Raw genomic sequence first — 13,801 nt, 5'->3', positions numbered from 1 at the left:
CTCTTCAATATTTTGATTGTTTATGGGCTTTCAAACATGCAACTAACTAACATTTAGTATCACTAACCTCATGTGAAAATCACTGTACACATTAGTGCTTTAAATCAACTTTGAATCATCTGTTTTAAATTGCATTCCTGGAGTGGGAATTTTTCTTTTGCTTAAACATGTTTAGTGAGGTTGGAAGACTGAAGGTCAGAATGTGGAAGTGAACAGTGACAATGCAAGTTGTGTATGGGAATCCATTCCTCTTGTCAGTGGAGCTTTCTGGTCAAACAATTTCACAAAAATGACCTAAAATGGAACTGCCATTAGGTTTAGATATTTTTAAACAGTTAACAGGAAAAGTAGGGCAAAGCTGGAATGTTGTTATTTCTCTGCAACTCTCTGTTCCAATTAGACTGACAGCTGGGAACAGTGGCATCTTTTCACAAACTAGGACATAAATGTGATTTTCTGTCTCCCCTTTTTTTCATTCTCTCCCACTAACCATGAAAATATCCAAACTAATGAAATCAAATCAGACATTTTCAACAGGCACTCTGCATTAATAAGGGAAAAGACAAGTTCATGCTTTCATAATTCTCAACATTCTCTTTGAAAATATTCCATTTTTTCCTTAAAAATCCTATTCACATAGACAAGAAATTGTTGTCCAACTATCCACAAGGACAGTGTGTTTGCATAAAGACTTTTCAATTTTCCCCAAAATATCTTTGCTGGGTCAGCAGAATTATACCTTTTGCACAAAGGTTCTCGCTTCCAATCATAAAATTTCCCATGGCCCAATGCTGTTGGCGCCGATGTGGACCACAACATCAGGATCCTGTCCATTCCCCTCAGAACCTCCTGCATTCTCTGCAATGATGTCATTTATCCTGGCACCTGGGATGCAATGTTCTTCATTTAACAGGTTCAGAAACATGTTTGCCACTCTTGAGTATGGAATCTTCAAAGATTATTACACATCCACCTTTGCTATATTCTCAATGCTTCACAGTCCTCTGCTATGGATGACCCTCTGGTGATCAGTACTAGTTCAAGTGATGAACACGGCTACCCTGGATTTGCTATCCTGAACTCTTTCCTAGCTATAGTGTCCTTCTCTAATATACAATCCAAAAAGCCCTTAGTAAAAGCACAATACTGGTGAAAGTCAGCAGGTTAAACCTTATTTTCCTTTTTCTCTCCAGGGATTGCAGGCTTGGATGTCCAGGCTTTGAGATCAATCATTTCTTACAAACCATCCTTAATCTGACGACCGCTGAATTATCTTCGTCACCACCCTCGCACCATTCTCTATAAACTCAACTGTCCAAAATATTCCCAAGGTCTTGAAGTATGCACCTAAAAGTCAAAGAGTAGATTATTCCTTGATATGTACAACAGAAAGACCTATTTTTTGCTCTGTATATATGCATCAATATTGATAATATAGTATTAAAGTTAATAATCCAGCATCAGTGCCCTCAGTGTCATCATCTCCAACCAGTTAGTGCCTCTACCCCAATTTCCAGGTTTCTCAATTTCTCTGCCATAACTTTGATTTGTTAAAAGGAGTCATAATGCACCAGATGAGGGCAAGCAAGGGTAAAGACGAGGAGGAACAGGCGCCTAATACTCGTGGGGAAGGGGAGGTTCACCAAGGCTTTGGTGCTGTTGGGGCATCACACTTTTGGTCATGTTTGGGAAGTTACCCACCTGGAAAGAAGCATAGGGAGAAAAGTTTGAGGTAGTAACTTTTTTTAAAATGTGTTGGCCCTATAATTGACTGTATATTCCCTTGTAGCAGATGGTACTGTTCTGTAAGAGACTCCCTGCTGACTTAGAATCTGCTCAATTATCTTCAGTCATTGCCTGGTGTATGCTGGGAGCTACATAAGTAATTGGTAGCATAGTGGAGAATGTGGGCAGCCTGCCTCTGGTCTCTGACAATCCTCCCAAAACACTTCCTTCCTTTCAACTTGTTTCCCCAACCCTCACCCCCCCCACCAATGTAGAAGTGGTGATTTGTTTTGAAGACGTTACGTTGTTATGGCGATTGGCATGGGCTTGTCTGGCACTGGATTCCTTATAGTTCCAATGAGTATCTGTTGTGTCCTCTTCAATTTCCTGATGCTGTGCTCTGATTCTGTCAATATTTCATTTCTATGCTTCTGGCAATTTGTAACTTATGCTTTTATTGTTTTAACACAGGTACTGTGTATGTTTAGGTTTGCATGTCCACAAATATGCAGTCAGAAAACAAATAAAAACAAAACAAGGAATTAAGTGCAAATAAAACAGAGCACCAAAGGCATTAGAAAAGTGCTAATAGGGTCTGACTACCAGTTCTTATTCATAGTATATAAATACAAAGAAGTTTTCATTAATAGCATTTAATTGATCATTCCGCTTAAATGAAGTTATTATATATTTTCTAATCACATACTTTATTTCACCTGATCAGAAGATTGAAAGTTTTATGAATGAGTGGTGATCCCACACACAAGGGATCCCCTGTCTGATTTTTATTCAAGAGCCTCTGGGGATCAAGCCAACAGATGGAAAATACACCATTCCCTATGAACAGCCTATTAAGTAAGGAGGGCCACTGATCCTCAATAGACTGAGATAAACTGAACCGCCCAACAGTCAATGTTAGCCTTTGCTTGAAAATTTTTGCACATCTATCAGCTTTCTTACCATCATATTGTTTTCTAATATATTAAATTAAATTACCAAGATGATGAGCTAAATATGTCAAGAGTTTGCAGTCTTTCTATAGAGGTGCTTTGTGGGTGGGTGGAAGGCAAACACTTCACAGTCAATTTGTGTCGAACATTATTGATTGAATTTCCCACATCATTAGTACAATTCTTTCTGTAACAATTCTCAGATTTAAATTGTGGGTTGTCACTTGCCTTTCAGAATGGTATTTATCAAGAGGTAGGTGTGATGTGTCAAAAGATATCAGCTTTATATTAAATCACAAGGCTGGCTTAGAGATTCCCATCAGATCATATATAATTATTTTTTTTTAAAGTAGACAGCATTGAGTTTACAAAGTACTACAGTTCTTTACCCTTAGAACACAAAGAACCATTATACAAAGTCCAGAATGTGACAATATTGCTAGACAAGTTGTTTGACAGAATTAAAGTTGTCAAATGTCATTTAGTGTAGCATCTATGAACTACAAATGATATGATTAAATGCATTTGGCATCCAAAGTGACTGATGTGGTCAACAGGTTGATTAATGAAAAGGAATTAAGTCACTCCATTCTATAATATTTATTAAATACAAATGTTGTTCCATCGTAGTCAACAGTCAGCATGCACTTTTTTGAGGCCCAGATTTGTACAATGCATGTTATGCTCGATTTAAAATTCACATACAAGGAGCATTTAAAAGTCAAACCTGTCAATTTTAATCTGTTAAAAAGGTAACGAGACTGAGGAAATTCCTGACTGTATTTGTTAGTTTTAACTAGGCTGTTGGGCATTCACCTGAAGTGCAGGGTCATGGAGCCTCTGGTAGGAGGTCATAACGCAGTGATTGGAAGCAAGGGTGTTGATTGAGCCCTGGGTATTGAGATTAATACTGGATGGAACGTCAGACCCACCAGGTCTTAAGATCACTCTAGTTGTGTAAATAAACAGCTCAGACCTAATAAACCCAACACCTTCCAAACCACAAGTTGAGCTGTGCCTTCACTGGCTCAGGCACTTGGGAATTTTAATTTATTTGTTTCATCTTTTCAAAGTAGTTTAAAATTACAAAAAAAATTGGATTTTACCTTTAAAAATGTACCGGCAAATTTAATGTGATGGCAATTCTCTTGTTAAAAACACCCCAGCAAGTAATGTACACTTCCTGTGTGGTTCAGCTGCAGAGCAGAAGGCAAACTGGTCAGTGAAAAAAAAAACTGCCTCTGAACATGTTTTTTTCCCTAGAAACAGGAAAGGGACTGAAAGGAACTTTTGTCACGGTTTTATTTCACTGCTTCGAACAACACAATATCACCAGTGTAACATTTCCATTTGCAAGTTACTTGCACTCAGGATGAGAATCAACAGGGATGACAATGTTCAAGGAAGTTTGTGGGGGACTTTCGTAAAGCACTTGTTCACTGGAGCAGCAAATGTAACCACTGGTGAAATTCTAAGAATCTTGCAAATGGAAAATAATGCTGTAAATACAGAGCTGTGTGCTAAAAACTAGATTTAACTGACCCCTTTCTCTCCCTTTTCAGCCTCCTGTCCTGTCATAACACCAGAGAACTAACATACTTTCAACTGGATGGATGTCAGACAGCAGCAGTACAAGAATTTTTACTTCGTAAAGTGTTGTACATATTTTTGATACAATTGTTTAAGTATAAAGATATCACAAAGTTTATGACCATTTAGTTTTGCTACATTCACCCTGTGGAGAGCAAAGAATTTATTTATTTAACACAACTGCACCTTGCACTGTAGTAACCCTTGTACAGGTGCCAAAGCTTTTTTAGTTGTAGAATTATAGGCTCTCATCTTGGTGAGAGTCGCTTTGTTTCACTGTTTCCCAAAGTGATGCACATGACCACGTACAAAGTCTTGATGCTTCTGTCTTTTTTCAGCTGACAAGGGTAGATTTTAGAGGGAGTCAATTTTACTAAGTGCATAGCAAAGATGTTGGCAGTGGTGCCCGATTGCATTACATGTACAGTATATCTTTAACCTGCTTTTCACAAACAACCTGATGTCTGGCTGCTTCAATATTTTAATTCTGTTCTGAAGATTTATATAAAACTGTTATTTTGTAAGTTACTCCATTTACCTTAATTTATTTCATATTTAATTGAAACAGTTAATGGGAATCTTCAGATGCTGTCAATTCAAACTGTGCACAAAGTGATAACTATTTTGATGTTTATATTAAAATTTATTTTCCTACAAGCACAAGGAATGTGTTATATTCTTGTGTGATGCCTGATGCAAAATGTGTACTGATCTGGAATAATTTAACACTTGTAGTTTTGTGTTTCCAGTGGGAGTACGTCCTGTGAAAGAGAGCATTAAAGATTTTTTTTACTCCATTTTCCTTGTTAAGCAACCCAGTTAGTGTGGTACAACGCTATTACAGCGCCAGTGACCCACGTTTGAATCAGGTGCTGTCTGTAAGGAGTTTGTACGTTCTCCCCATGTCTCCGTGGGCTTGCGCCATCCGGGTTTTCTGGTGTCCTCCCACATTCCAAAGACGTACAGAGTTAGTAGTTTAATTGGTCACGTGGGTGTATTTGGGCAGTGCGGATTCATGGGCCAGAGGGTCTGTTACTGCACTGTATCTCTAAATTCATACAATTTTTATTTTCCAAATTACTACATTTGAATAGGCATAAATGGTAAGTGGAGAATGCATTACATACGCTCCAGTGTCATCTCAGTTGAACTGAAAAATGGGTGATAAATGATATTTTTATCAGCTGTGTGATCATAGCTTTAATGAAGCCTCCTCTCCATCAAAGATCTAATTGTTTTGTTCCTTTTTCACATTGGACTCAAACTATTTTTAGTTCTCAAAATTCTGATGCAAGGATATCAAACCTAAACTTAATCAGACCTGATTATTTCTTCCTTCACTCGTGCTCTTTACCCGTTAAGATGATCCCATATCGCTTTACTTTTTAGTTCATAATTTTGTTTTGAACATAGTATTTGATTTTTCCTTTTGTTTCCTGCATCCTGAACTTCTGTTGGTATCAAATCACTGCCGAAGCTATAATTTGCCAGGCATTAAGTTAAAAATTATTTAGTGAATTTATTTAAGAGCAGAGTTTCTTATACAAATCAAAATTAATTGACCACTGTGACCTACCCCTCAGTGAAGGTGAGTGGCAAAAAAATGAAAAGGGGAATTGATGGCTGTACTAAAGAGAATGAGTTGCAGACATGTAGGGAAATAAAAAGGAGACTGGGACAGTTAGGATTGCCCTGCTGGAATCTACCAAGGACCTAATTGCCTCCGAGTTTTTTTAATAAATAAACAAGGATACCAGGGATGGCAGGACTTGCATATGAAGAAAGGCTAGAACGACTGGGCTTGTACTCGCTGAAGTTTAGACGATTAAGAGGAGATTTAATAGAAACGTTCAAAATTCTTAAGGGATTTGACCGTCTAGATGCAGGAAGCTTGTTCCCAATGTTGAGCAAGTCTAGAACCAGGGATCACAGTTTAAGGATAAAGGGGAAGTCCTTTAGGACTGAGATGAGGAAGAATTTTTTCACTCAGAGGGTGGTGAATTTATGGAATTTCTGCCACAGGAAGTGATTGAGGCCGGTTTCATAGCTATATTTAAGAAAGAGTTAGATTTAGTACTTGTGACTAGGGGGATCAGGGGGCATGGAGAGAGAGCTGGAACAGGGTACTGAGTGGATGATCAGCCATGATCAAAATGAATGGCGGTGTAGGCTTTAAGGGCCAAATGGCCTACTCCTACACCTAGTTTCTATGTAAGATATCTTAGAAGATCTATAGAATAACATTTGTATGGGTTAATCTGCTAAAACTTATGTAAGGAGCAATAACATTTCAGCTATCCAATGCTTACAATTGGATTGGCAGTTCACTTTGGTAGTAATTACAAGTAGCACAAAGTTAGTACCGTATTTCTTGACATTTATATGCAGAATAATCCATGACTAATTGTCAAATGGTCACCGTGTTTTGAGGGAAAACAATGAAATTGTTACATATTAAAAATTCAAACAATAATAAAGGTTGCAATAAAAAAAGTCTGCAAATAAAGTAGTAGTTGGGAAAAAGGTCAAATTGCCAACAGGTGAAGAGTTCTATATTAATGAAGTACGAGGTGAAGATATAAATAAATAATCAGTGTTGGTTTGAAACAGAGGACATGTCGATTATAACCACCTCATTTGTTCTGCAATGTAGTTGGTGGGAGGTAATAGTCAAAAGAAACAGTGCAGAGAGATAACCAGGAAGGTAGTTTAAAGATAGAGAAGAAAATTTAATGGTTTAATCGTCATTTCCCCCTTCCTGAAAATGCAGAACTGAAATCCAACGATGTAATAGGTACTGGGGTTATCCGTAAAATTACAGGCCAATTAGTTCATTAGAACATTTCTGGGATTGGTGGGTGTGAATTATAAGGTGACATTGGAGAGGCTGGGATTTTTGAAAGAAGAATTCATTGAATGTACAAAAGTCTCAGCGCTGGAGAGGATGATATTTGCCTTAACTGAGTTATCTGGAACTAGGGCTCAATTTCACAGCAGTCACCACTTTGGTTCAATTGTGAAATGTATTCACTCAGAGGGGGATGAAGCTTCAGAATTCTCCATGCAAAATATTAAAGCGCAGGGAAGTAATGCGGCAGTAGAAAAAAAGCCAATAACTTATGGAAATCATTTAAAGATACATTTAAAATCTGCATCATCTTACGAGAATGTTAGCACAGAATGATTCATTTCCATAGGAGCTTGATGGACATGTACATAACTTTCACACTACAATGTTCTATAGCATTGCCCAAGTCAACCCAAATGCATTACAGTCAAGACCAAGAGTGTGGAAATGAATGCAAATAAAATCAACTCCATTTACTGTATATATCTTCATAACCTGAGCACATCATTATCACACAGCCTTTTAGAAATTATTGTAAAACAATAGTACAAGATTATTGTAATATTAATTACTGAGAATAAGAATTTGATTTGTTTTAATCAGGCTATTACATGAACATAACTAAATTGTATAAACACCGAACAAATATTTTTGCAAATGTTTAAGATAAATAAACAAGGAGTTATGTTTTCCACAGCCTATTCAGAGATGAGGATATGGGAATGTGTGCAATGTTTACTGCTCTGATACTTCAGCAATAAATTCCACAGGAGGATTTTTTAAGTAAATTTCTCTCTTGTGGAGGTGTGAAAAAAAGGCTAAAAAATTCAATCCATATTTCATAATAGAAGCTGCAGGGGAGGTAAAAAACTGTACATAATTCAGCAAGACCCTTTTTTAAAATATCAAATATATCAATGACAGGCCAGTCCATGCCAAAACACCTTCTCTCACCCAGTCCCATTGACCCACACCCACCCCATAACTCTCCACACCTCTCCCGTCCATATACGTATCCAGCTATTCCTTAAATATTACAATCAAACTCTTATCTATCACTTCAGCAGGAAGCTCATTCCACACTCCCACCACCCTCCAAGTGAAGAAATTCCCCCTCATGTTTCCTCTAAACTTTCGCAGCTTCAACCTCAATCCATGCCCTCTTGTTTGAATCAATGGAAAAAGCCTGTCCATATTGACTCTATCCGTCCCCCTTATAATTTTTAATACCTCTATCAAATCGCACCTCAACTTCTATGCTCCAGGGAATAATGTCCCAGCCTGCTCAACTTTTCCTTGTAACTCAAAGCCTGAAACCGAGGCAACATTCTTGCAAATTTCCTCTGCACTCTCTCTATTCGGCTTATATCCTTCCTGTAATTTGGTGACCAAAACTGCACGCAATATTCTAAAGTCAGCCTTACCAATGCCTTATACAACGTCAACATGACATCCCAGTTCCTGCATTCAATACTCTGATTTATGAAGGCCAACATACCAAATGCTTTCTTCTCCACCCTACCTACATGTGACTCCACTTTCAGGGAATTGTATACCAGAATTCCTAAATCCCTTTGTTCTACTGCACTCCTCAATTGTCTACCATTTAATGTATATGACCTTTGCTCATTAGTCCTACCAAAATATAACACCACACATTTATTAGTATTAAACTCCATCTGCCATCTTTCAGCCCACTCTTCTAACTGTCCTATATCCCACTGCAAGCTTTGATAACCTTCTTCACTGTCCACAACACCTCCAATCTTCATATTATCTGCATGCTTATTAATCTAATTTACCACCCTATTATCTAGATCATTAATATATATGGCAAACAACAGTGGACCCAGTACCGATCCCTGAAGGACTCCACTAGTCACTGGCCTCCAATTCGACAAACAATTTTCCACCACTTATCTCTGGCATCTCCCATCCAACCATTGTTGAATCCATTTCACTACTTCAAGATTAATCCCTAATGCTTGAACCTTCCTAATAACCTTTTATGTGGAACCTTGTCAAAGGCCTTACTAAAGTCCATATAGACAACATCCACAGCCTTTCCCTCGTCAACCTTCTTAGCAACCTCCTTGAAAAACTCTATACAAGATTTGTTAAACATGATTTACCACTACTCCTAATCAATCCCTGCCTTTCCAAATAATTATATATATAATCTCTAAGAACACTCTCCCTTAATTTACCCACCACCAACATCAGACTCAAAGGTCTATAATTACCAGTTTACCTTTTTTTTTTAAACAGCAGAACATGATCTACCCTCCAATCCTCCGGGACCTACCATGTGGCCAGTGACATCTTAAATATTTCTGTCAGAGCCCCCATTATATGTACACTAACCTCCTTCAGGGTCCTAGGGAATATCTTGTTAGGACCAGGAGATTTATCCACCTTTATTCACTTTAAAATAGCCAATACTACTTCCTCATTAACCTGTATATTATCCATGACCTCACTACCAGATTTCCTTACTTCACCTGGCTCAATATTCCTTTCCTATCAAGGGCCCCAATTTTATCCCTCATGATTCTTTTACTTTTAATGTACCTGTAGAATCCCGTTGGATTTATTTTTCCCTTGCCTGCCAAAGCAGCCTCGTATCTCTTTTTAGCCTTTCTAATTTCTTAAGCTTTTTTTAAACACTCCTTCTATTCCTCAAGCATCCCATTTATTCCCTATTGTCTCTACCTGTTGTCCACATCCCTCTTCCTCCGAACCAATTACCAATATCCTTTGAAAACCAAGGCTCCCTATATTTTCTAATCTTTCCTTTCATCCTCACAGGGACAGACTGTCTCTGTACTCTCAACATTTTCCCTTTGAATATTCTCCATTTATCTGTTACATCCTTCCCTGAAAATAAATTATCCCAATCCACACCCTCTAAATCCTTTTGCACTTCCTTGAAATTTGCCTTATTCCAATCAAGAATCTCAACCTTAAGCCCTGCTCTATCCTCCATTATTCATCTAAAACTAATAGTATTATCATCACTAGACCCAAAGTGTTCCCCAACACAAACCTCTGCCACCTGACCTACCTCATTCCCTAATAGGAGATCCAATAGTGCCCCCTCTCTAGTTGGCTTTTCTATGTATTGATTTAGAAAACTTTCCTGAACATATCTGACAAAAATTCAACCCATCCAGTCCTTTTACAGTACGGGCATCCCAGTCAATGTGTGGAAAGTTAAAATTTCCTATAATCACCACCTTGTTTATTGCAGATATATGCTATCTCCTTACAAATTTGCTCCTCTAATTCCCTCAGCCCTATTAGTGTTTTCATGCCTTCCCATTCCTCAATTCCACCCAAGTAGCCTCACCGGAAGAGCCCTCCAATCTATCCTGTCATAGCACTGCTGTAATGTTTTCTCTGACAAGCAATGTGACTCCTCCATCTTTTATCCCCCCTGTTCTCTCATGCCTAAAATGGAATCCTGGAACATTTAACTGCCAATCATGCCCCTCCTGCAACCAAGTTTCACTGATGGCAACAATATCATATTTCCATGTGTCAATTCATGCTCTAAGCTTATCCACCTTTCTTACAATGCCCCTTGTATCGAAACACATACATTTGAGAGAATGTCCCCCACATGCACTCCTTTAATTGCCATCTACTTCTACAAACTCCCCCCCCCCCCCACTTCATTAATTTTTTTACATTCTGGTTCCTCTCTCCCTTCAAATCCAGGTGTTCTTCTATTCTAATCTCTGCACTCATTCTGATTCCCACCCATCAAACTAGTTTAAACCTTCCTCCTCCAGTTAAAATGCAGCCTGTCCCTTTTGTACAGGCCAGACCTTCCCCAGGAGATCCCAATGATCCACAAATGTGAACCCCTGCTCCCTGCACCAACTCTAGCCACGCATTCATCTGCCACATCTTATTCCTACCCTCTCGCACGTGGTACAGGCAGCAATCCCAAGATTACCACCCTTGAGGCCCAGCTTTTTAACTTTTTTCCTAACTCCATGTATTCTTTCTTTAGGACCTCATCCCCACTTCTAGCTATGTCATTGGTCCCCACAAGGACCACAACATCTGGCTGCTTGCCCTCCCCCTCCAGAATGCTGGGGAAAAAAATTATATTTGGTTTAAACATTTAACCTCGCATTAAACCATGAAAAAAAAGGTATCGTTCCCCATCTTATTCCGGGTTAATTTGCCATTTTCAAACAGAACCATTTGGATGCAACAATGAACTTCAGGCAGGGAGGTCAAGAAATATCCATTGCATTTCCATTACTGATCATGGATTTGAATAGTCGTAGATGAATCTCAGTGGCCTGATGTGAGTTTCCAACCTGTTAGCTAAAGTTCAGTGCATAAGCTCACATCTAAAGATAACTCATTAGGCAAAAGACTGTCAACACCTACAGAATTATGTGATTCTCATAAAATTAAATTTTAATTACAAATCAAAAATGAATGGATTCCAGTATTGGGGAAGGAAGGAACTGTTCAAAGGAGACGGGCTCCTTCTGATCCATGATGGGACACAGATCCTGGTGAATCACATAACTAGGACTTTGAACAGAGCTTTAAACTAATAGTAACTGGGTGGGTTCAACATATTGGAGAGATGAATAAAGTAAGAGAGAGGTGTGGATAAAGTAAAAGCAGAAGTTAAAAGAGAAAATAAGAGTAGAGGGGATAAAAGTGCAAAAGAGGCAAAAGGTCACCAGATTTTAAAAGGCACTTTATCTAAATTCCCATAGTATTTGAAACAAGGTCAGGGAACTTGTGGCTCTAATCAGATTTAGTGGCCATTACAGAAATATGGTGCAAGGTGGAGAGGATTGAGAATTAAATATCCAAGGATCAGGTTATAAGGAAGGACAGGGAGGAAGGCAAGAATGGTGAGGTAACGCTCTGAGTAAAGGATGAGATCAGGGCAATAGTAAGAAATGACGCAAGATCTAAGGAGAAAAATGTTGAATTCATTTGAATAGAGATTAGGAACAGTAAAAAGAAAAAAAAAATCACTGGTGGGAGTTGTCTATAGGCTACCCAATAATAACATTACACTAACACTAACACATAACACTAACGATGGAACAGCAGTTATTGTGGGGGACTTTAACATGCACATTGGGTGAATCAGGTTGGTCGAGGCAACTTCATAGAATGTATACATGATGGCTTTCTTGAACAGCATGTCACTGCATCTACAAGAGAACATGCTATCTTAGACAGGTAAAATTAACAATCCTGGAAAGAGTGATCACAGTATGATTCAGTTTCTCATACAAATGAGGGTACAGCAGTTCATTCTAAAACCAGTGTATTGTGCCTAAGCAAGGGAAACTACATGGGGGATGAGGGAGGAGTTGGCCAGGATAGACTGGGAATGTAGGCTATATGGAGGGATGGTTGAGGAACAGTGGAAGACTTTCAGTGCTCAACAGAAGGATATTCCAGTTAAAAGCAAGGACAGTAAGGGAGGTGTTTTTCTGGTTGGCAATCAGTGGTGAGTGGGGTGTCACAGGGGTCGGTGCTGGACCCACAACTGTTCATGATATACATAAACGATCTGGAAGAGGAGACAGTGTAGTTTTCTGATGACATGAGTGGAAAAACAAATTGTGCAGAGGATTCGGAGAGTCTGCAAAGATATAGATGGGTTAAGTGAGTGGGCAAGGGTCTGCAGATGAAGTGCAATGTTGGCAAATGTGAGGTTATCCACTTTGGAAGAAAAAATGGAAGATCAGATTATTATTGAAATGGCAAGTGATTGATTGCAGCGTGTTTCCGTGCAGGAGTTGGAAGTGCTTGCGCATGAATCACAGAAGGTTGGTTTGTAGGTGGAGCAGGCTATAAAGAAGGCAAATGGAATGTGGGCCTTCAATGCTACAGGGATAGAATTTAAGAGCAGCTAGGTTCTGCTGCAACTGTACAAGGCACTGGTGAGGCCACATCTGAAGTACTGCGTGCAGTTCTGGTCTCTTTTGAGGAAGGATCTACTGGCTTTGGAGGTGGTGCAGGGGAGGTGATTCCAGAGATTGAGTCATCTGACCTGTACTCACTGGAATTTGGAAGAACAAGAGGGGATCTTATAGAAACATAAAATTATGAAAGGCATAGATAAGATAGAGGTAGGTAACTGTTTCCATTGGTAGAGAAGACTAGAACTAGGGGACACAGCCTCAAGATCCAGGGTAGTAGATTTTAGACGGAGATGAGGAGGAACTGGTTTTACCAGAGGGTGGTGAATCTATGGAATTTGCTGCCCATTGAAACAGTGGATGTGACCTCAATGAATATATTTAAGGCAAGGTTGGAAAGATTTTTACATAGTAAAGGAATTAAGGGATTATGGGGAAAAGGCAGGTAGGTGGAGATGAGTCTAAAATCAGACCATCCTGATCTCATTAAATGGGCCGGTGGTCTACTCCTGTTCCTATTTCTTATGAACCAATATTTTGTTCATCACAATTAACAGTCAGATCTTAGAAGTGTACATGGGAAGAATGTCAAACATATGTTACATATTGAAAATTACACAGTATCACAGCAAGCAAAAGTACTTGAACATATCCAGTCAATTGCACTCCTACGTTTATATCTGTGTTACTCCAAACTCACTCAGCTATTTACTGTTACTGAAATGTCAACAGGGCAACATTATTCACTGAACATTATTTTGGCTCACAAAAAA

General features: G+C 38.8%; 1 protein-coding gene across 1 annotated transcript in view; it reads left to right on the top strand.

Annotated features, from left to right (window-relative positions):
- sdccag8 (SHH signaling and ciliogenesis regulator sdccag8) overlaps positions 1–4,979 on the top strand; it is a 497,941-nt gene extending 492,962 nt beyond the window's left edge. The window contains exon 18 of the mRNA XM_069930903.1: positions 4,238–4,979. Within this exon, the coding sequence (XP_069787004.1) occupies positions 4,238–4,255 (18 nt within the window). The 3' untranslated portion in view covers positions 4,256–4,979. The remainder of the gene's footprint in view (positions 1–4,237) is intronic.
- The last annotated feature ends 8,822 nt before the right edge of the window (positions 4,980–13,801 follow it).

The sequence above is a fragment of the Narcine bancroftii genome, chromosome 4 (assembly GCF_036971445.1).
Source record: "Narcine bancroftii isolate sNarBan1 chromosome 4, sNarBan1.hap1, whole genome shotgun sequence".
NCBI classification, from domain to species: Eukaryota; Metazoa; Chordata; class Chondrichthyes; order Torpediniformes; family Narcinidae; genus Narcine; species Narcine bancroftii.
Note: the sequence above shows the minus strand (reverse complement) of the source record. Positions and strands in the feature narration are given on the sequence as shown.